The sequence below is a fragment of the Leishmania donovani genome, chromosome 31 (assembly GCF_000227135.1).
Source record: "Leishmania donovani BPK282A1 complete genome, chromosome 31".
Classification (NCBI taxonomy): domain Eukaryota; phylum Euglenozoa; class Kinetoplastea; order Trypanosomatida; family Trypanosomatidae; genus Leishmania; species Leishmania donovani.
The window spans coordinates 1469529-1491685 of record NC_018258.1 but is presented as its reverse complement, the minus strand read 5'-3'; the positions used below and the strand labels follow the sequence as shown (position 1 = coordinate 1491685).

At 57.8% G+C, this 22157-nt stretch overlaps 8 protein-coding genes across 8 annotated transcripts; 7 read left to right on the top strand and 1 right to left on the bottom strand.

Moving 5' to 3' along the window:
- Window positions 1-837: 837 nt before the first annotated feature.
- LDBPK_313310 (hypothetical protein, unknown function) lies at window positions 838-2745 on the bottom strand (the record flags this gene model as incomplete). Its single annotated transcript, XM_003863367.1, has 1 exon — window positions 838-2745. One exon carries the CDS (start codon window positions 2743-2745, stop codon window positions 838-840), a length of 1908 nt encoding a protein of 635 aa, XP_003863415.1.
- Window positions 2746-4418: 1673 nt separating this feature from the next.
- LDBPK_313300 (protein kinase, putative) lies at window positions 4419-5708 on the top strand (the record flags this gene model as incomplete). The annotated part of the gene is made up of 1 exon (XM_003863366.1): window positions 4419-5708. One exon carries the CDS (start codon window positions 4419-4421, stop codon window positions 5706-5708), a length of 1290 nt encoding a protein of 429 aa, XP_003863414.1.
- An 842-nt stretch (window positions 5709-6550) lies between these two features.
- LDBPK_313290 (hypothetical protein, conserved) lies at window positions 6551-10960 on the top strand (the record flags this gene model as incomplete). Its single annotated transcript, XM_003863365.1, has 1 exon — window positions 6551-10960. One exon carries the CDS (start codon window positions 6551-6553, stop codon window positions 10958-10960), a length of 4410 nt encoding a protein of 1469 aa, XP_003863413.1.
- Window positions 10961-11412: 452 nt separating this feature from the next.
- On the top strand, window positions 11413-11784 carry LDBPK_313280 (dynein-associated protein, putative; the record flags this gene model as incomplete). The annotated part of the gene is made up of 1 exon (XM_003863364.1): window positions 11413-11784. The coding sequence occupies one exon, from the start codon at window positions 11413-11415 to the stop codon at window positions 11782-11784; it is 372 nt and encodes a 123-aa protein (XP_003863412.1).
- Window positions 11785-11997: 213 nt separating this feature from the next.
- Window positions 11998-13281, top strand: LDBPK_313270 (hypothetical protein, conserved; the record flags this gene model as incomplete). The annotated part of the gene is made up of 1 exon (XM_003863363.1): window positions 11998-13281. The coding sequence occupies one exon, from the start codon at window positions 11998-12000 to the stop codon at window positions 13279-13281; it is 1284 nt and encodes a 427-aa protein (XP_003863411.1).
- Window positions 13282-13840: 559 nt separating this feature from the next.
- On the top strand, window positions 13841-15904 carry LDBPK_313260 (methylcrotonoyl-coa carboxylase biotinylated subunitprotein-like protein; the record flags this gene model as incomplete). The annotated part of the gene is made up of 1 exon (XM_003863362.1): window positions 13841-15904. One exon carries the CDS (start codon window positions 13841-13843, stop codon window positions 15902-15904), a length of 2064 nt encoding a protein of 687 aa, XP_003863410.1.
- A 797-nt stretch (window positions 15905-16701) lies between these two features.
- LDBPK_313250 (phosphatidylethanolaminen-methyltransferase-lik e protein) lies at window positions 16702-18450 on the top strand (the record flags this gene model as incomplete). The annotated part of the gene is made up of 1 exon (XM_003863361.1): window positions 16702-18450. One exon carries the CDS (start codon window positions 16702-16704, stop codon window positions 18448-18450), a length of 1749 nt encoding a protein of 582 aa, XP_003863409.1.
- Window positions 18451-19381: 931 nt separating this feature from the next.
- Window positions 19382-21922, top strand: LDBPK_313240 (hypothetical protein, conserved; the record flags this gene model as incomplete). The annotated part of the gene is made up of 1 exon (XM_003863360.1): window positions 19382-21922. The coding sequence occupies one exon, from the start codon at window positions 19382-19384 to the stop codon at window positions 21920-21922; it is 2541 nt and encodes an 846-aa protein (XP_003863408.1).
- Between the last annotated feature and the right edge of the window lie 235 nt (window positions 21923-22157).

Here is a 22157-nt window from a genome sequence, read left to right as displayed (position 1 = left end):
GTATCTATGAGTGTGCAGCGGCTCTGCGACCATTTACGCGTAGCCGTAGAGGATGTGGCCTTGCTTGCGCAGCGCGTTCACAACATCGCACGCCGTCACCGTCTTCTTGCGTGCGTACTCGGTGTAGGCCGTGCTGCAGCGCACAATGTCCTCCACGTAGGCCTTCAGCACGCGGCGCACCTCTTCGTAGACCTCGCTCGAGATGCGCTTCACGCCACCGCGGCGCGCCATGCGGCGGACGCAGCCGCGAGTGATGCCGCGGATGTTGTCGCGCAGCACCTTCTTCTGGCGCCTCTGGCTGCCCTTGGCATCAGCGGAGCGCTTGCCCTTGGCCATTGTTAAAATGTTAGGGGAGAGGAGAGATGAAAACGGTGTGAGCTTGAAAGCGCAACGGCTCTGAGTGGAGACTGTGAAAAAGAGGGAGTGTGTAGAGAGGACAGATGAGATGCACGAGGCAGAAGAAAGCGGATAGGAGAATATTGGAGGTGATAAGCGACATCAAGAACGGCGCATGGGCGTCAAAGAAGGACGCAACGAAGGAGGTCCCACTGTGTGAGGCATCCTAGCGTGCGATGAAGGGTTCGTAAATGCTGCACAATGAGGCACTGCTCTCCTGTTTTTCTATCTCATGAATGCGCACTGCATTTTATCTCCTAACGTGAACAGTGTAATGCAACACAAGAGAACAAAAGAGCTCCCAGGAGCAAAGGTAAGACGTACCAAGCTTTGGGGATGAAAGAGCTAGGCCAATCACAGCTGGGGATGAGAGTGCGCAACGCAGTGGGAACTACAAGACAATGCGCAGCGAAAAGGAGAAGTCTAGAAAGACGCACAAACTCAGTTCGTCGAGGACAGAAACGGCTCATGCTCATCAAGAACGTCGGGTTCGTCGGTCTGGGGGGTGCTAGCACGCGCGCCGCGGAGTTGCGCACGCTCCGCAAGCACCTCGTCGCAAAACTTCTTGTAGTGAAGGTGAACATACAAGTCAGAAAAGAGACTAGTAAAGAGCAGGCCGCTCATGATAGCGAAGGGCACGAAGATGCACTGCCGCCCAATGCAAATGTTGCTGCCCTGCTTGTTTGCCTCCTTTGTGTACCAGTTTCCGTAGAGCATTTGATTTAGCAGCACCGAGCTGGCAAGTGAGGAGAGGGACATGCAGTTGTAGTGGTTCGCGACATCCTTCGCGTACAGAGTCCGCATCACGAGCACTATGGAGGCCGCAGAGAAGCCGTTGCCCAGAGCAGTCAGGCCAAACGAGATCAAGAGCCACTCCTTCTGCGCAAAAAGGAGCATGAGGGACGCCGCGAGAACAATCAGCGATGGGATAAACAGCGAAATAGTAAGCGGAATGCGCTCCTCAGGCTTGCGCTTTTGCGTCCAGACTTCGAAGATACTCATGAGGATTCGCCCCACGGCACTGCCGGCACCGTTGAAGATAGTGAGGAGGGAGGCGACCTCCGGTGTCATGTGCGTCTCAGACGCGGCGGCGTACACAAAGCGGGCATTGACGATGATGACCATCTGAGTGCCACAGATGGAGAACAGAGAGTAGGCGAGGGCCCACAGCTTCAGTGTGCAGACACTTTCGAAGAAGGATGTCTGGTACTGCGGTGCAATGTGGGCAGACTCGTCGAGGCTGGCTGCGTTGAAAATGGCTCGCTCTGCAATGCTCGTGCGCGTCGTGTTGATGCGCATGCTGAGGCGCTGAGCAGCTGTCATGCGGCGGTCTGATGCGGCAGCGGCGGCCGCCTCGGCAGTCTCGTTTTCCTCAGGCAGCTGCTCGATAATGTTGGCGCTGCCCACGTCCAGCCACCGGAGCGGAATCGCGATGATACAGTAGAGAGCCATGACGCCGATGGTGATCAAAGCAAAGGCGACTTTGTAGGGGTGTCCTAGCTGCATGTAGGCCACAACGGCGCTCTGCAGGGGGAGAAGAACAATGAGAAAGGCAACAAGCACAAAGCCGTACTTGAAGCGACGTGGAGAAGGTACCTTCTCTAAGTACGCCTTCTTGGTGGACAGCTTCTTCGCCTTCTCTGCCTCTGTGAGGTATTTCTCTTCGTAGCCCGTGAGCTGATACGGCGGCAGCTCCACGAAGAGAACACACAGAAATCCGACAAAGGCGGCAAACGCCGACAGAAAGTAGAAGAACCCGGTAATGTTGTGCTCGAAAAAGCCCAGCTGGATAGCGCCGAAGATGGCAGAACCAAGGCCGATGAACGTTTTCATTACGGCAATCACAGCTCCGCGACTGCTGGGAAACACACTCAGAATAGTCATGAGACCCGCAATATCAAACATGGCGGTACCGACGCCGAGGAAGGCGCTGAAGATTGTGAAGCGCGCAACACTGCCGCCCACAGCATCGGCGAAGGCCAGTCCAAAGAGAACTCCGCCAAGGGGTAAAATTATCATGCCAATCATGAAAAGCGGCCGCGGGCCGTAGTAGTCGTACAGCCCTGCCAGAGGAAAGACAACGAGGCCAAGAATATTAGACATGGTTGTGATAACAGACATCTGCTTCTGAGTGAAGTTGTACTTCTCTTGAAGTTGGCCAGAGAAAAGGTTGTACACGTAGCTGATGGACGTGCATATGCACGCGTAGACTCCGATCAGCAGCATAAAGAAACGCTGTGGTTCATTGATGGTGATGGTTCTGCTGGGACAAAACCGCGGCGCTTGCGAGGACCGCGTCTCCTGAATACTGCGCCGACCCTCCGCGTAAACCTCTTCTACTACCGACATGGCTGTGCGGTGGCCAACATGGAGAGACGCACACCGGGTGAATTGTGGACGGCGCACACCAAGAATGGTGGTGCAATGGTGCACCCAGGAAGGGCGAAGGGTGTATTCTCTCTGTCGAGGTGTGCAGGCGAGGGAGAGCAAAGGTGGAAATAAGCTGGTTTGTGCTCTTTGTGCTTCTTTGAGAAGTCCGATAGAAAGAAATGTGGATGCGAAGAGAGGGAGACGGCGGGAGAAGAAAAAGGAGAAGCCATTCGCGTGAAGCCTTGTGTGACGTTCCTGGCAACATGCACGATGCACAAGCTGCATATGGTGTGGACGGAGGGGAAAGAGGCAGGTAATGAGGCAAGGTCGACGCACACGTCACTTGTGTTCTCTGTCTCTTCACATCGATACCTACGTCAGTGCGTGGTGTAGAAAACGGAAGCTGGGGTGAGTGTAGAATCTCAGAAAAGTGCACGGGGAAGCAGCAAAAGCGAAGGGGGCAAGAAGCAGAGGAAAAAAAAACGATAATCAGCTCGCAAGGTCTTACCGGAAACGTTGCGGTTGCTGCCGGTGGGGGAGGAAAGAGAAACCCCCTGGTGTGTGTCACCCCCCCCTCTCGTGCGCGCCGCGGAAAGGGCTGGGGGAGGAGGGGGGGGCGCCCTGTAGCACTCCCATGGTTGCGGCCTTGCCTGCGAAGGGCCTCGACGTGACTGGCGGCGCGAAACAGCGAGGTATGTTACACGAAAACGAAAAGAACTACAAAATGTGCTTTTGTGCGCAGCATGAAGTATTGTGTGTTCCCCCCCCCTTCACCTTGCACGAGTGTCCAAGAGGATTGTGGGGTGCAGAAACAAAAACTCGCTGCAGGGCAGTTGTTGGTGTCCTGCATGCTTTCATGCTGCGTGCGGACAATCTGAGTCACTTCCAGTGTGACGACTGCATGGCCGATACGGTCACAGTGCATCATCGATAAACATTGCATGCGGGGTGATGCATGATACTCTCACGTTTCCCCGATGGCTGTACCGCTTTTCAGCGAAAGTGTCTTTCACCTTCTGTCGTCGGCAGGGCTTGAACCGCATGCATACGCGACCGCCAGACGCTGGGATCTGATCCTTTTGTGCCTTCGTGAAAGAAGGGGTGAGTGGGGGGGGGGGGTGAGTGCTTATCGATTCTGCATGGTCGTGCTGAAAAAGAATTCACTGGTGCGAGTTGCGTGTATGCATGTGGTCTTCTGCGTGCAGAAAGCTCGCTATAATGAGTTAGCGTTTGCCACACTTAGGCAGTCTTCTATGGCACATTCGTGTGCAGCATTGCTCACGCACACCACCGGCAGTAGATGTTTTTTATCATCACAGGCAGGTGTCGGGCATGGTGCTGTGGCTGTTGTTGAGAATACGGCTCGTTAGGGACGCTGGCTCACCTCTTTCAAGGCACTGCTCGTCCGTTTCCGATGCGCTTTTTTACGGGCAAGGATGAAGGCATCCGGTCACATCCAGTTAGTAGCTCCACGGCTGAAGTCAATTGACACGGACGCTGAGCCGCAGTGCTTCTTGTAGCTAAAATGAAATCTTTCTCCGCCTACTGCTTCCTGCCGCTCTCTTCTTTGTCGTGCCTTTCCACGTGGCAGGATTTCAGCTTATCATTGTGACCCACACCACTTTGGCAGCTCCCTGTATTTTGTGACCGAAATGAGCGCCTTCTCGTCCGTCCTCGGTGCGCCAGGTGCGACTGGAGATGTCAAGTACGTGAAGAAGAAGCTCATTGGTACCGGCTCGTACGGTGAGGCCTGGCTGGTAGAGCGGGTTAGCGACAAGGCGATCTTCGTTGCGAAAACAATGGACCTCGGGAAGATGTCATCGCGTGATCGTACGTACGCGTACAGCGAAATCAAGTGTCTTGCGAGCTGCCACCATCCAAACATCATCAAGTACATCGAGGACAAGGAAGATAATGAGCATTTGCTCATTGTAATGGAGTTCGCCGACTCGGGTGACCTTGACCGCCAGATCAAGGCGCGTGCGACCGACTTCAAGCACTTCCAAGAGCACGAGGCACTTTTCCTTTTTCTGCAGCTGTGTCTTGCGTTAGACCACATCCACGGCCACAAGATGTTGCATCGTGACATCAAGGGAGCCAATGTACTCCTTACCTCAACCGGGCTGATCAAGATTGGCGACTTCGGGTTCAGTCACCAGTATGATGACACCGTGTCCGGAGTCGTGGCAAACACCTTTTGTGGCACACCGTACTACCTTGCGCCGGAGCTTTGGAACAACCAACGCTACAGCAAAAAGGCAGACGTGTGGTCACTGGGTGTTCTACTGTACGAAATCATGGCGCTGAAGCGGCCATTTACCTCCACCAACATGAAGGGTCTCATGGCCAAAGTGCTTAGTGGAGACTACGAGCCGCTCCCCGAGGTGTACTCGGCCGACTTTAGGGATGTGGTCCGCAAGATCCTTGTCTGTGATGCGGCGCAGCGGCCGAGCGTGCGGGACATTTTCCGGTTCCCCTACGTGCGGGAGGGTCTGAAGGTGTTTATGCATACTATGAAGAAGAATTCGCGAATTGACAACGAGGTAAAGGACGCACTGATGGAGCACGTAACGGAGATCCTGTCTAGCGAGTCTGTCGAGGTGCCCAAGAGCACCCCTGTCGGTCAGATCAACAAGGATGTCTTTTTCTCCGGGTACCTGAACAAGCTGAAGGGCGGCGACAACCACTCATGGAAGAGGCGGTACCTTCAGGTACAGAAGGGTCATTTCATTATGTCTGACAAGGAGTCCGACACCGAGGGAAAGGCACTGAGCCTGGAGCACATTCAGAGTGTGTGCCCGGTCCCTGTGAGTACGGCGAAGCGCGAGCACGTCTTCGCGCTTCACACGACGAGTGGCAAGTCGATGTGGTTTGAAGCCGCGTCGCTAGAGAACATGGAGGAGTGGATTCACGCGATCCAGTGCGGCCTTGGTGTTGCGTGACGGTGCAGGGGGACAACGAGGGCTGTTTGTTTTTTCTTTTTGGCGCGATGTGCTCGGCGCATACACCATCCTCTGGCGAATGCTGGGCTACAGGGTTGTACAGCCATCACGATCTCACTGCTGACGACGTGCGAAGCTTTTTTTTTTTTTGTTCTCTGTGCCCTGTACTGTTTACCGTTTGCTTCTCCTGTGAACTGCCTCACGCGCCGACGGCCCTCGTATCTCTCTTACGGAACTGTGTTGGTGGTGATGAGGTCTGGCATGTAAAGATTGGCTGATGAGTTGCAAATGTGGACGAGTGAGGAAAGGAAAGGTGGAGGCTTACTGTGGCATCCAGATGTTATACATCAGGTGCGACTCAGACGGTTTGATTTCTGGCTTCTTTTCTCTGGTCTTATATCCATATATCTGTATAGTGGTGCTTCGAATGGCGTGAATCGAGACCTCTGAATGAGTTGTCGTGGCGACGCATTGCGCAAAATCGACCGTACACATGAAAGAACCTGTTCGCTGCATGCGCGGCGGATAATGGCGCTAGGGGGGTTGTCTGCCCGCAGCAACTCAGCGCTGTACAGGTGTCTGCTAATTTCTCTCGTTCTAGCGGCTGCACACACAACCCACTCGGATATGAGCACGAAGTTTCTCGTCGACCCCGCAGTTCTAACTGCTCCCGCGATGAGCGGCGGAGGAAAGCTCTTTGTTTGCTGCCTTCCGTGTTCGTTGTGCACTGTTAATACCCTGCTTTTTGTTCTCCTATTGCTTTCACTCTATGCTCGGGGATATGTCGTTCGAAAGGAGACCTCACTGTTTGTATTGCGTTGTAGCAGGGCGCATGCACAGAGATGGTACAAAGCATTGCACGAGTAATTGGCTGCAGCGGGTCCGCTTCGTTTGCAGCGGATAAGAGTCGCCTCTTTTTTCCGGCTGACAATGGCGTGGTCGTAGTGGAGGACGGCGGTGAACACCTTTGGCTTCCGTTTCCCAGTGGGAAGTACCCGATTGACAAAGTCGCCATCAGCTCTTGCGGCGTGCTGTGTGTAACGGAGAAGAGGCTGCGGGTTGCGCTGCATTTCTTCGATGCCACCTCTCTCCATAGCCTCGGATGCACTGAAACAGAAATCTCTGTAAGTGTCGCAGACATCGTGTTTTCTGCTGATGGGACGGAGCTTTTTGTTCTTGCAACGGTGCCTGACACTGCTGTGACAGTTTTTCGCCGGAGCACGCGGAGCGGCGGTTACAGTTTCGCCGACTGCGTCCCTCTCCGCCACAGCGGAGAGCCAAAGTCGCTGCTCGCTGGCGGTCTTGAGGAGGCGGTTGTGCGCTTCGCCATATGCAGAAGCGACGGCATTGTGGGCTACTCGCACGGGGACGATGGCAAGAGCTTTCAGAAGTGCCTTTTTGTTGAGGCGCGCGTAGAGAGTGCGTGCACCTCAGGGCCAAACATGGTGTGCTACGCCACGAAGGAGGGGTCCGTGTATGTGTACTCGCACGACAGCCAGACAACCCGCGAGGTCTGCGAAGCCCCAGCGGCAGGTGGCGCAGTTGCGATGCTTGCGCTGGACGGCACTGCTTTTATCTTCACGTGCTCAGGGGCCTTGCTATCTGTCGACCTGACTGAAGGTACCTGTCGCTGCCTCTCCCTCGGTTGCCTGCCTTCCTGCACAAGTCGCATCGCTGCGACGAGCGGAGGCGAGCTGTTGCTGAGCACGCAGAGAGGCTTGCTCGCGGTGACAGTGCCGACGGCGACTAGCCGCGGAGGTGCTGCGCTGCGCCTCGTGAAGGGCTGGACGGAAGCCTCTACACTCAGGTGCCTTTCTGTAAACGGCGGGGCCTTGGTAGCGTGGGTGTTGCGGGATGGCAGCGTGGCCCTCTACGAAAGGAACGCTGTGAGGGTTTTCGCCTCTTGTGGAGCGCGGGGGCCGGCGGTGCACGTGTGTGTGCTTAGCGCTTCTCAGATTGCGATCTTGTTCGAGGACGCCACGGTCGTCTGCTTTGACTGCATGGGCGGGAAAGATGTGTGGGCCCACAAGTGCTTGGAGTGCACTCCTATTTTTCTTGAGGCGGATGGGTGTGGCGCGTTGGCATGCTGTGGTCGAGACGCCGTGCGGTTTTTGAGCTGCCTTGGTGACAGCGTGGAGGATCGCGGCATCGTACGCGCCACTCTTCTTGCGTCTATCTGCTTGGCAAGGTGGGTACCGTCGGAGACGAATCTGCTTGTCGTGTGCGAAAATGGTGACGCCTTCCTTATTGAGGCGCCGGACGACGGAGACGCCATGACGACGCACCCTGCCGAAACGCTTGTGCGCAAGTGGTGGAGACTGGACTTTCCAATCACGGATGCACTTGTGTGCTACGCTACCCCTGAAGTGCTCAACCTATTTGTACACTCGGCAGACCACGACTCCAAGGTGTACACGCTCGACCGCCAACGCGAGGGTGACGTAAAGGTGTCACGGCCTCTGTTTCTCATTCACGACCACAGCAGCGGTGGCAGTTGCCTCCTGCGTCTCAACGATGCAACAGTGATTTCGTGTGGCCGGGACGGCAGCATCGCCGCGCGGGATTTGACGCCGTACCAGGTGCAAATGACCCCGACCCCCCCCTCGCGTGAAAAGCGCAAGCCGCTCTGGATACACGCCGCGCGCTCCTCGTTCTGCGGTGGTATCACGACGGCGGCCATCGCTGACGCCGGGGCGGAGGTGGTCTGCGGCGGCGATGATGGAGTGATGCAGTGTGTTGCGTTGAAAGCGCAAGGTGCCCAAGCCACGTGGCAGGAGCCGGAGTGGACGCACGCGGTGAGAGCGCGACTGGGCACTGCTGAGGACGAGGCGACCGTTGTACAGGCAAGTGACGCGGCGCCAGAGCGGGAGGCTCTCCTCCGCGAGCTGTCCCGCGTGCGTGAGCTGTGGGCGAAGGCGATGAGTGAAAAGGACGCTGATGTTCCTCTCGAGGCTTTCCTGACACCGGAGCAGCGCGAGCAGTTTGCGGCCGAATGTGAAAGCGCCGTGCTCGAGATGCGCGAGAGACACTACTATCACGCTATCCTGAACGAGTACCTCCAGGATACCATCAGGAGGCGCTGCTTCGAGGCGATGGAGGTGACACGTATGAAGGTGGTGAGCATGAACACCCCTGGCCTGGAGGTGCACAATTTCCACATCCATCGCAGGACACGGGCCGAGGCATCGCTTTCTCGCAAAGCACTGTTTCTCCGCCAGCTGCAAGAGAAGGTTTCTGCTGGTCGACGCACGCCTCCTGGCATGCAGATCGTGTCCAAGACCGCGACGCACGTGGCTGTCAGCCCTAGCGGAGCTGAAGACTTCGACGCTGCCATGCTGAACGACGCGGATGTTTACACTCAGTGCCGCATGGTACTTCAGTCTCTCCTCGTTAAGGGCCGGTCGCTGGTGCTCAAGGACGCCTTCAACGCCTGTTTCACTCACTTGCAAGACCTGAAGAGACAGTCAGTCATGCAGGTGGAGGAGCGCACGCAGCGCTGCATTACGATTGGAAAGCAGTTGGGTAGCCTTCCCGCACAGCTCTTCTCGGCGGTTGTCGACACCGAGGAGAGCCCAAACTCACTATTCGTTGTCGAGGACAAGGAGCTTGGCGCCGAGGCGCGGGCACTGATCGCTCCTTCCGAGGGGACAGTTGTTGTGTCCCCGGTGGATGAGGCGGCCTTGCACTTGTGGATGGACGGCCTGGAAAAGGAGGTGGAGCGGCTGGAGGTGCATGTGCCGTTGCCGGACTTCGCAGACGACACGCGCGACACCTTCGTCCCGCCAGAGGAGCGCACGGAGGAGCAGACGCGCATCGTCGAGGCCTACGCGAAGAGACTCAAGGAGGAGAACGAGCGCGTCGAGGGAAAGAGGGAGGCGCTGCGTGGCGAGTTCAGGGCGCTGCAGGAAAAAAACCGGGAAGCGGCCGAGACGCTAGACGAGCAGCTTCGTCAGATTCGCCAGCTCCGGCTGAGCACAGCCGAGGAAGTCGATGAGGCGGAGCTGCAGCTCGCCCTACTTTTTCAGCATCGGTTGTGCGTCAGCGCCGCATATCGACAGCATCGATCCTTGGCTCGCGAACGAGAGGCTCTCCGTGACGGGCTGACAGGCGCAGAGTCGATTGCGGCACGGCAGAAGCGCACGCTGACTGCAGCGCAGGCTCGGCTGACCGCAGCGGAGAGCAAAACGGACAGCTACGCGGCGAGCGCCAGGCTCTTGTCGCCGTTTGATGACGGGGCGACGGGCGAGAAGCTGCATCGGCGCTTTGTTCGATGGCAGCGGCGCTTCGAGGACGGCAAGGCGCCGCTGCCGGATGCCGACACGCCCGCACCAGACTGCACGGCGGAGCAGTGGGCAGCTTTCTGCGAGCACTGCCAGACAGTAGCTAAGTTGCAGCAGCTGGCCGACGGGGCCGAGGCAGAGGTGCAGCGAGCTGCTGAGGATTTTCGGGAGGCGCAGCAGCACTGCAAACTCATCGCGCATCAGATAGACGCCACAGGGGAGGAGATGGACGCCGTCCGCGAGAGCTCAGTGACGCGTCTTCTCGACGTCCACGCCTTGTGCCGGCTGCACCAGGGCCAAATCCAAGACGAGAGTGCCACGACCGCGACGGCTTTTTCGTCTTCCAACCTGCGGTGGCACAACGACGTGGCCCAGTACAACGATCTCATTCTCCAAAGCGACGCGGAGAGCCGCGCGCTCCTCAACAAAGTGTTTGCTCGCCGAAAGCTGATGAAGCTGCTGGAGTGGGAGGGGGAGCGGCTTAGGCACTGCGCGGGGACGCTGCAGCTGGAGCTGCGACAGCTGCATACCCTTCGTGTCACCCGCCAGATGCAGGAGTGGCTCAACGGCGAGGTGGACTTGTCGGAGGAAAAGACGCTCGCGCATATTCAGCGCCACATGGACCTCGTGGAGACAAACATGAGTCGAAAAGTAGAGGAGCTGAGGGGCGTCGTGCGCCAGTTGAAGAACCAGATTGCTGAGCGCGTGACAGAAAACACAATCGTTGGTGCGCAGTGTGGCGACCTCGACGACACAGTGCGTGCCAACGGGGCAGTTTACCGCCTGGTCGAGACGCGCGCGGATGGCTCGCACTCACGTGCTGCGCGGGCGAAAGAGATTTTTGTCACCAGCGAGCTAGAGGAGCTGGCTCGGTCACAGCAGGAGGAACTAGTGCGACTAAAGCGCGAGGTGGATCGCCTGCGGGAGCGTACGTTCCCGTCCTTTGCCGTTGTGTCGAAGCAGACGCGCTAGTAAGCTCGCTTGCATGAATTTATTGATGTATGATGAGGGTGAGTATGTCTGGCGAGAAGATGTACATGAAACCTGCGTGCTCTTGTGTGCATGTTTTGCTTTTGTTTTCATGTCGTTCAATTGCTCTCTGTTCCCCGTGCAATGGATCTACAAAGCACACACGCACATACACAATGAATAACAGACTTGCACCTCAGTTTCCTCGAATCAGTTGCCAAGCATTCTGCGAGCAGCATGATCCTCTAGCAGTGTGATGCCGTGCGCGCCTGCTCCGTCAGACACTGGGTATGGCTATGTGCACCCTGTGCTTTTGCGTGGGGGTGGAGGACTCTTTGCTCGTATGCTTGCGGATGACATCCTGTACGCTCATGAATTGCTTCTTCTCTCTTCTATGCTCTCCCGCACTTACCTCCTCTTCCTTAGTTACTCAGTTACTTGTGCTGAAGAGCTCCATGAACAAGGCGAACCCCTCGGCAGCGGAGCGTGAGGCCCACCTTCAGAATGTGGAGGACACACTGAACCGCATTGCTCACCACAAAGGGGTGCTGGGCTACTTTATCATGGAGCCGCAGAAGGGGAAGCTGCTTAGTTTTGCAGGCTTTCGGGGGAGCTCCAGAGAGGCGCATCGCTACGCTGACACGTTGAAGGGGTTCATCGACCTCACCACCTCCACTGTTCGAACCATCGACTGGAAAGACGAGATGACATTTCTGCGAATTAGCTGCGACACTGTCGACATTCTCGTCGCACCGGACGCAAACAAAGAGTACACGATGGTGGTCGTCCAAACGGTCAAAGGGAGGTGCGCCGGAGGTGACACATGACGATATTGGCGCGCTGACCGTCAAGTTCATGTACATAGAGCCCACGACAGCAGTCAAACCAACGCTTTGAATTGTACATGGAAGAGCAGCTGACCATCCTCGAGCGCCTTCCATGGTGTTTTCCGTAGGTGCGATGTCCACCCACGCTGCTGTCCTCGTGCGGGGTGTCGGTGACTTCCTTCCTTCTTGTCCGCCTTGCTCACTACCGCCCTGATGGGAAAGCCGCCGTCTACTAGTGCCACTAGGGCCTCCTCGTCCCTCTCGTGGAGAACAACAAGCCATATGGTAACTCTCTCCGTGTCTGCTCTCTCCCTCCCTCTTGGTAGCTCAGTAGCGCTCATGTACGCTGTCAAGCCGTGGGGTCATGTCATCCTCGTCGGAGGCTGCGTCGGGACATATGCCATGGGCATCGGCATGCGTTGGCGAGAATCGAATGTGACGATCGTCGAACGGCGGCGAAGCCCGTCGTACGAGCGCGCAGAGATGCGGCGCTGCGTGTTGACGGATCAAACGGTGAAGCTGCTGACGGATTTGGGGTGCACCGAGAGAAAAGTTCTCTCGGTGCTGCGCCCCGCTCGCGGGTGGCGCTTCCTCTCCCCTGACCTCACACCTCTTCGCGAGGGGTCAGTTTTTCCCGGCTGTGCGATCGGCGAATCAGCGTACCAGTGCACAGAGGGCGTCTTGCTGCGCACCCTTCGCACAGAATTTCTGCGCTTTGGCGGCACTATTGACTGGGAGACCGAGGCGCACAGCGCCGACGCAAACAACGACGGCAGCGACACCTGGTGCTTGCGCAGAGACTACGGTCTCAGCACGAACGTGGAGGCCATCATCACCATGGCAAAGGGCACACCCTTCGCCGAGATGCTAGTTGCGCGCGACCCAAGCAGAATAGCGGTGCTCTTTGACGTGGAGCGTGGCGTGTGCAAGCTCGAGAGCCGCGACACGAGCGTCTTGTTTGACCAGCAGTCTGATGTGTCAATTGTGGTGGGAAACGGCATCGCCCTGCACTGCTGGCGCAGCGGTACTGACGAGTGCGCTTGGCGACTCGTCCGCAGCGCCACAACGCACTCGTCACTCGATGCAAGCCTGGATGGCATGCATGATGTGCTGAAAACTGTGATTCAAAAGTCGCAGCAGCGGATCCGGTCTGTCTGCGCTCTACCAGGTACCACACCCGCCATCAAGGACGAGGCTGTACGCTTCCGTGTCGGGTTGTTGGGCGACGGCCTCCTTCCCATAGACCCGTTCGAGTGGAGGGGCGACAACGCCCGCTGCATGATTGAGGAGGCGTCGGCGGTGTGTCGTCTCCTTTATGGCAAGAAGTACCAACGTGGCGACGTCGCCTCTCTGCTACGTGGGGCAGAGCAGGATTCCATCTCGAAGCGGGCCAATCTCCTGCAGCGCGATTTACAGGACGCAGAGCACTTCCTCGCCGCTCATCCTCTGCTGGAGAGCGAGCCCACATTGCCGGCGATGCGCCGCGTCGGCTCCTGAATTTCACAGGCGAACATGTATTGGAAGACCGTCGTGGTGCTTCTCTTGCAGAGACGCGCAGTGTTGCCGTTGACGGGTGCCCTGATATCTGGTTGTAGGAGCTCTGGATGGGTCGCACGAAACGCTGGTTCACGTCTCAGTTTATCTCCAGCGCACGTCGTGCTGGAAAGGAGGCTGCGCCATCAAAAGAGCGTGGCATGCCCGTCTCAGCCGCTCCAGCTGGGTGTCTTGGGCTACACATTTCGTTTGCTTGCCGCTTACTCGTCCTGGGATGGCGTGTTGATAGCGTTCGTGGTTCTTTGCTCACGTGCAAGCGCGTGCGTTGTGCTGCGCTCGAAACAAATATGCTCTCCACTCTTTCCTTTGACCGCTCTTGTGAACTGCTTCACACCGTGTCGTCTCTTCGTCTCACCTGCTGCGCTTCGCAGTATTGCTATGCTGAGAAGTACGCGCACACACGCTCACTAACATATCAGCTTCAGATCTGTTCTGTCTTTTTCCTTTTTTTTGCGTGGCGTGCATTCGATCTGTACTCGTTTTATTTGCGTTGCCTGCAGTAATGCTGCGCCGCACAGATCGCTGCGGCCAGCGCAAGGTCGAGAAACTGCTGGTGGCGAATCGAGGTGAGATCGCGTGCCGGGTCTTCCGCACATGCCGTGAGATGCACATCCGCACTGTGGCGCTGTTCTGCGAGGCAGAACGGAACGCGAAGCACGTCGTAGAGGCGGACGAGGCCGTCTGTATTGGTCCTCCACCTGCGGTGAACTCCTATCTGCGCGGTGACCATATCATTAGCGTGGCAAAGCAGCTGAACGTTGATGCGATTCACCCCGGGTATGGATTTCTTTCCGAGAATGCGGACTTCGCTGACGCTGTCACGCGCTCCGGCATCGAGTTCATTGGCCCACCCGCGTCTGCTATCTCGTTGATGGGGTCGAAGAGTGAGAGCAAGCGCATCATGGAGGCCGCCGGCGTTCCTGTTGTGCCGGGCTACTACGGCGAAAATCAGAATGTCTCCTTCCTTGCGGAGGAGGCAAACAAAGTGGGATTCCCTATTCTTATCAAGGCAGTCTCGGGTGGTGGCGGCAAAGGCATGAAGATTGTGGAGCGGCCCGAAGATCTTGCGTTTATGCTGGAGAGCGCGAAGCGTGAGGCGGCCAACTTTTTCAAGGACGACCGCGTCATTTTGGAGCGCTACGTGAAGCGCCCGCGACACATAGAGTGCCAGATTTTTTTCGATAAACACGGTAGAGGGGTCTTCTTCTTCGAGCGAGATTGCAGCGTTCAGCGCCGGTATCAGAAGGTCCTCGAGGAGGCCCCGGCACCCCACCTGTCAATGGAGATGCGACAGCGCATTGGCGAGGTAGCGTTGCAGGCTGCGAAGGCGGTTGGCTACGTGGGCGCGGGCACGGTGGAGTTCATCTTCGACACGAGCACTGGAGATTTTTACTTCATGGAGATGAACACGCGGCTACAGGTGGAGCACCCCGTGACGGAGGAGGTGTGCCGTATCAAAGGCGCACCGCTGGACTTGGTCAAGCTGCAGATCAAGACAGCCATGGGTAAGCCGCTCACATTTTCCCAGGAAGACGTAGCGTTGGTCGGCTCCTGTATCGAGGCGCGCGTATACGCGGAGTCGCCGGAGCGGGGGTTTCTGCCCGAGAGCGGTCCCTTGACGTTCATCCGGGAGCCGTTTCAGGGGGTGCGCGGGCCGACGCGCACCCGACTGGACACTGGGTTTTGCGAAGGCGACAACGTACTCATCCACTACGATCCCATGCTGGCCAAGGTCATTTCGTGGGGTCGTAATCGTGAAGATGCGTTAAAAGGGCTTCGGCAGGCGCTGAGCGAGTACAAGGTGGCCGGTATCAACACGAACATCGAGTTTCTAAAGCGATGCTGCGAGGCACCGGAGTTCACGCGCGGTGGCGTGACCACTAACTTCATCAGCGAACATGAAAAGCAGCTGCTCAACGCTCCAGCGGTGACGCCGGAGGTAGCGGCCATGGCTGCCACCGCTTGGCTGCTGAACCGCTGCGATAATTGGCGTGGTGCGTTCCGCCTCAACGGCGACACCAATGCCACCGTTCACTTCTACATTGACAACCGCCCGGTAGAGGTGCGCCTGCACACGGAGGGTGCAAACTATCACAAGATCTTCTTCAGCGTGTGGGATCATGAGGGATCGTTTGCGGTGGGCTCTGGCCCTGTGACCTCGAAGCACCGTGACCAGAGGAGCATCGTGAACGATTTCACGTTCCTCTTCGAGAATGGCATGCGCCACACGGTGTTGGCCGTCGCGACGGAAGGCGATGTGACAATCATTGGCAGCTTTGGGCTGCACCAGATTCGCCTACTGCCACTGACAGACGGATTTGGAGACGCATCAATGGCGGGTGGTACCTCGGCGAAGATCGTGAGCCCGATGCCTGGCAAAGTGTCCAAGTTTCTCGTGAATAGCGGCGACTTCGTCGACAAGGGACAGGCTCTCATGATCGTGGAGGCGATGAAGATGGAGCACCCCGTCAAGGCGCTGCAGGACGGCCAGGTGTCGTTTCTTGTTAAGGAGGGGGAGGTGGTCGGCAGCGACCACGTGCTTGCCACCGTCGTGCAGAAGGAGTGATGCAGTGTGGCTCCACCCCTTGTGTCGCCCCGGACGTTCGCGAGGAGGCCTGCGCGAGGGTTTTTTTTTCTGTTTTTCTTTGTTGTGAGCTGCCCTTCACTCCTTTCTCTTCTCTCCTGTCCTTTTGATTTTGTTGGAATCACTGTACGCCTGATGTGTGTGGGCGGGGCGGATGCCCTCATGTGCGGTGTTTACACCTCGGCACGCATGGCGTAGAGAATGGCTTGGATTGGCACACATCGTGAGCACACATCTTTGCAAGAATCAAAATTTGCAAATGGGTGCTGGTGATGAAGTCTCTGACTTCCAGCTGCACTGTGCCAGAGCTGAGTGGTACGAATCGCCTACTCTGGTGCAGGCCGAGAGTTTGGTTGAGGGTGAGTATGGCACCTTGTTTAGTTGAGAAGTACGTGTCGCGAAGCACGCTCGTTATGCGTTGCAACTTACATCTTTTATGTTGCTCCTCATTCTTGCTTGCCATCTCCTGATAACCCTTTTTTTCGTTGACGTTGGCGCGGTGGGTGAGAGCGCTCTCCGCAGCGAGATGATTGGTGGCGTACTTCTTTTGTTTCCCTTCTATCGAAACCTCCCCTTAGTCCTCAGGGGCCTTCTCTGCTTATTGCTCGCTCCTCCCAAGCGGCTTCGCTCGATCAACATTTGAGCCACAGCCTCTGCGTCAGCGTTGGCGTCCATCGACTAGAAGCCTTTGCAGTCATTCACGGCATTCCACGCACTGCCTCGGTCATTACTTTTGGTAGCGTTGGCCGACGAGACGCACACAGAAAGAGACGGAAAAGATGTCTGTCGAAAGCGCGTCTGGGAGCGCAAAGCTGTCCCTCACCTCCTCCGAGGACGGGGAGAGCTACGGTCTCCTGCATGACGGCACCCGGTTCCGTGTTCCGGACACCATGTCAGTGATGGACGCACTCTTGACACCCAAGTCGTGGCGGAGTCCGGCGACGCTCATCTGGATCGCGTCCTGGTTCGCCGTGGGGATGACGGGGCTGCTCTACTTCACCCACGGGCTGCCTATGTGGTTCTTCTGCGCTCACTTTGCCTTCTGGCGACTCGCGTACAACATTGGCATCGGTGCCATTCTGCACTACCACTCGCGGTACGGCTCTTTCCTTAAGTTCTACCGTCGCATTGTCAACGATTACCCGATTACCCGACGCCTTCTGGAGGCGTCCGTTGTCTTCCAGGACAACACCGAGTACAAGGTGTCCAGTTTTCCGGACGAGTTCAACGCTTGGATGCTGTTCCGCCAGATTGAGAACGTCATTCTCGCCAACGACCTTGTCTCGTACTGCGTGCTTTCGGTTGTCTGCTGGGAGAAGATGAGCCTCAGATCGCCCATGGACATTTGCTGTTTCGTATTTGGCTGCGCCTCCATCGCGTTTGCACTCTGGAGCAAGTTCGACGCGCACCGCGTCATTGGCGACTTCGCCTGGTACTGGGGCGACTTTTTCTTTCTCCTCGACAAAAACCTCACCTTCGACGGCATCTTCCAAATGTTCCCACATCCGATGTATACGGTCGGCTACGCCTTCATGTATGGCGTGCCGGTCATGGCCAAGTCCTACACGCTCTTCTACATGAGCGTCTTTGGGCACCTGTGCCAGCTGGCGTTCCTGGCGTTTGTGGAGAATCCGCACATTGACCGCACCTATAACGTACTGTCGTCACCGACGCCGGAGGAGCAGCAGCGGCATGCCGTGCTGTACGGGAACGGTAGTGAGGCCTACCTGGAGCACAACGAGCTTGTGGTGCTCATGCACTTCGACATATTCCGCGCCAGTGACCTTCTTTTAGCCTTGACGATCATCTATCTGCTGGCGACGCTGCTGCTGCCCCTCCCGGCGTGGGTCTACGCGGCTCACGTGATGGCCTGGCGTCTCTTTCACAACGGCTTTCTCGGCTACCTGCTGAAGCGGGAGTCGTGCGAGAAGTGGTTCTCCCGGAACTACGCCTCGCCGCAGGCCGCCTTCAACAACTGGAAGCGCATCTACAACGCGAGTGTCACAATCACAAACCTGTCCTACTGCCTCTGCGCCGTCAAGTACTTTACCTGGGCGATGCCGCTTTTCAGCAGTGGCGAGGCACGCTGCTTCGTGATGATCGTCGGCACGCTTCTTGTCGGCATCAACGCGTACGTGAGCTGGAGCATATACGAGGCCATCGGTGACTACGGCTACTTCTACGGTGACTTCTTCATCGAGAACGTCCCGGCAAAGCTGAACTACAGCGGCATCTACCGCTATCTAAATAACCCAGACTCGTCGCTCGGAATGTCAGCCTACTACGGCATCGCACTGCTGTCCGGCAGCCCGGTGGTGCTGGTGGTGGCTATGATGTCCCACGCGGCTGCGAAGATCTTTGAGGCTGTCGTTGAGGAACCGCACATGCGCAAGCGCTACGGTGACCAAGTTCGCGAGGCTGGTGGGATGCAAGCGGAGTTTGTGCGGCGCATGAAGGTGTCGAAGGCGGAGTACGACAAGAAGATGCGCGCCATTAAGGCAAAGCTGGAATGTCGCAAGAAACAGTGAGCGCGCGATCACACCGACCTTTGCGGAGGTTGCCACTCTGGCAGACATGTGTGTGCCTCTCCTCTTCGATGATTTTTTTTTTGACGGGGCAGGGGCGCGGGGCCTGCGAGAATTCGAGCTGAACAGCGGTGGGGGCTGACCACACCCACTGTTGGCGTCGACGTCGCGCCATCGGAACGTGTAGTGCACAGCGAAGGCTTGAATGCGAGTGCTTGTGCCTCTGTTGGTGTCCACCATTAATCAGCTATATATGTAAGGTGGGGTGTGGGCGAAGGGACGGCGGCCGCTACAGCGGTTTGTCTTTGTGTCTTTTTCGCTCTGCGTGCCGTTTTCTTGCACTTTTGCCGTTTCTCTCTCTTTTGCGCGACGCCTTCTTCTATCAGCGCCCGTGAGGAGGGGGGGGATGATGAAATGGGTGGCAAAGTAGACAACAGAACGAAGTGGAATCGCGCAGGCTCGTCAACGTGCAATGGCGACACCGCTCCGCCGTCTCTATCGCTTTTCACCCCTTCCCTTTTGTGGGCTTCTGTTGTTTTTCTTCTGTTGAACAACAACGAAGGAGCTGAAGAGAAAGTTAGCAGTGGAAAGCGGCACCTATCGTGCCGCACAGGCGACGGGGATGTGTGTCTCCTCCTCGGTTTCTGATGGGTAGTGGGCATGCCGACACGGGAAAAGGATTGTAATGTTTAGTTCCTTCGTTGAGGGATGCCTATCCCTGACACGATCATGTTGGCTTTTATCTCTCTCCTGTCCCGTCTTGGTCCATGGGTTTGACGTTCGTACCTCCCGCATACTGTGTACCTAGCGCCAACCGCCACTTTTCATTCTCAGCATCGCACGTCATCGGCGAAGAGGGTGCAGAACCTGCGGTGGCTGCGGACACCTTTTCGCTTTCTAGCTTCTCCACTATATCGGTGGTGGCGCTGTTCCCATGTCACTGCCTCGTGTAGAAATCAGCGTGGAGTTGGGGGCCGACACGCCGGATCACTCCCGTACCGACTACCCCTTTAACCGCAGCCGCCGCGACAGCCTGGCGAGCTCGCGCTTTAGCAGCCGCCTCAGCCGGCGCTCCAGCGTGCGCGATGAGGTGCAGTCGCTCGATGAGTTCCTGCGAAAGCAGCGCGTTATTCGGTACATGCAGGAGGAGCGGGAGCGTGCGGAGCGGTCGAAGCTGCTGCGCGAGGAACATGACTTCTGGGTCGAGTTCCGCGATCGTGAGCGTGCGGAGCGTCTGAAGTACATGACAGAGCAGGAGATCGTGGAGCTGCTGCAGAGGGAGGCGGACGAGGCGACGCGTGAAAGCAACCGCGCTGACCAGTTCCACCAGCGGGCCATGGAGGATGCGCTGCGGCGCCGCCACATCACGGCGGATGTGCAGCGTGGGGAGGAAGACAGTGCGCTGGCGCGTCTCAAGGGCGAGGTGCAGGTGGATGGTATTCGACTCGCTGCTGAGCGGGAGACCTCGGTGATGGTAGAGGCCATGACAGTGGCAGAGCGCACGCGGCGCGCCTGCATTGAGCGCCAGCAGCGCGAAGAGGACTTGACAGCAAAGTGCCAGCAGCTGACGACGGAGCTGGAGGAAGCTAGGGCTTCTGCCACGCGAGCTCAACGATACCAGAAGCGCGCCGAAGACGATCTGACACGGGAGCGAGAGAATACGCGGAAAGAGAAGACCACCGCAGCAGCCTGCAAGGAGGCCAACGACAAACTCTTGAAGGAGCTAGCCGAGGTGCGGCAGCAACTCACAGCCTCTGAGGCAGAGAGGAAGAAGGCGGAGGCTGCAAAGGCGCAGGCTGCGCGGGAGGTTGCGCAAAAGGAGGAGGAGCTCACCAGTCTGAGGAAACGCAACGACGAGCTATCGGCGCAGCAGACATCGCCGAAGGCCGCCGCCGAGGACGAGAAGCAGCGCGCATTTCCGTTTCAGGAAGAGCTGAAGGCGTATAGGGATGCACTGGAGAAGGAGCAGGCAGCGCGAAGCAGGGCTGAGACCGAGGTGGCGGCGCTGCGGGCGCAGGCAAAGGCGCTCGAGGCGAAGGTGGCTGCCGCGAGTGCGCCCGACCCGAAACAGGTGGCAGATAACATGCGGAAACTGAAGGCCGTCGCCGATGACGCCCGCAAGGCGCAGGCCGACCTCGTAAAGGAGCGCCAGGCGCGCGAGAGTGCCGAGGCTGTCGCGGCGGAGGCGAGAGATGCCCTAGCTAAGGAGCAGGCGGCGCGCGAGAAGGTAGAGAAGGAAGCACAGAGGGCGCTGGCGGCGTCAAGTGTTCCAGTACTACATGTGCAAAAGGCCGAGTCTGATCGCAAAAAGCTAGCTGAGGCGGAGAAGAAGCTGGAGGAGATGCGGAGGGCACGGAACAGGGACGAGGTTGAGAAGGCCGCACTGAAGCGGGAGATGGAGAAGGTGAAGAGAGATCTCGAAGATGAAGCCAGTGCGCGGGCTCAGTTTGAGCAGCTTGCATCGCAAGCCGTCAGCGCAGACGATCGCGTTCCACGGAGGGAGGTGGACCAGCTGCGAAAGGCGCTGCAGATCTCGCAGGAGCAATGCGACGCAGCACGAAGGGACACCGTTGCATGCCAGCAGAACGCAGCACGCGAGGTCGCCTTACTCAAGGCTTGGTGCGAGCGCCTGCAGCAGCAGCATCGCATGCAGCAGCAGCTGCTGCAAAGTGATGAGGAGTTCACCCCGCGGACGGCAACACCAACGCCACACTCTCGCACACCGCGCTCTGTGCGGAAGCGTATCCCACAAGACCTCGCGGCTGATCATCGGCAGGCGGAGGAGATGGCGGCGAGCGACCAGCGCATCCGCGAACTGGAGGCACACGTGGCGCGGCTGCAGGCGGACCTGGAGAGGAGCAAGGACCAAGAAAGGAAGGCGGCCGCAGAAGCGGAGCAGGCGCGTAAGGCGCTCAAAGCGTCCACCGCCACCTCCAAGCCTGATTCGTCGAAGGCGTCGCCGGGCCCATCTGAGCGTGGTGCCGCGAAGCAGCAGGAGGCCAAAGAGAGGGCAATGCTGCAGCGGTTGGACGCCTTGGAGAGGGACTGCGCGGAGGCGCAAAGAAAGTACGATGATCTCGTTGTGGCCCACAGGCAGTCAGAGGCCGCTCGCTGTGAGGCGGAGCTGCAGGTTGCGGCGCAGCGGGCGCAGATCGAACAACGGCAGAGGGAGGAGCCTCAGTCGTACACTTCAGCGTTGGGGAACTATGAAACGTCGCGCTCGGAGCCGATGCCAGCGACTGCTGGTGAGAGCACGAGCGCACTCGAGGAGCGCATCAAGGAGCTGGAGCGGCACCTAACAGAGGAGCGCGTGGTTCGACAGGCCGCTGAGAGGCGCGCAGAGGAGCTTCAGAAGCTGTGTGCTGCGCCAGGGGCTGACGCCAAGTCTGCAGCGAAGCAGGCGGAGGCGAATGTTTCCTCAAGTGGTGCAGGCGCCAAATGCAAGCCCCAGAAGGCGAAGAGCGGGTGCTGCTAGTGCAGTATGCTTTCTCTCGACTTTTCATTGGTGCTAAGCGCAGACAACTAGAGGGCGAACGTTTGGGCCGCAATCTCTGTGCGGCTTTGCAGTTTTCCTTCTCGATGACGCGTTTCTTGTGGAGTAGAGGACAGCAGCGTCCCTCCTAAGCGCTGATAAGTCCATCGGTGGAGTTCCCCTCTTCCAAGTGCACTGTAGTCCCGCTTTCCCCTGCAGCGGTGTGTGTGTGTGTGTG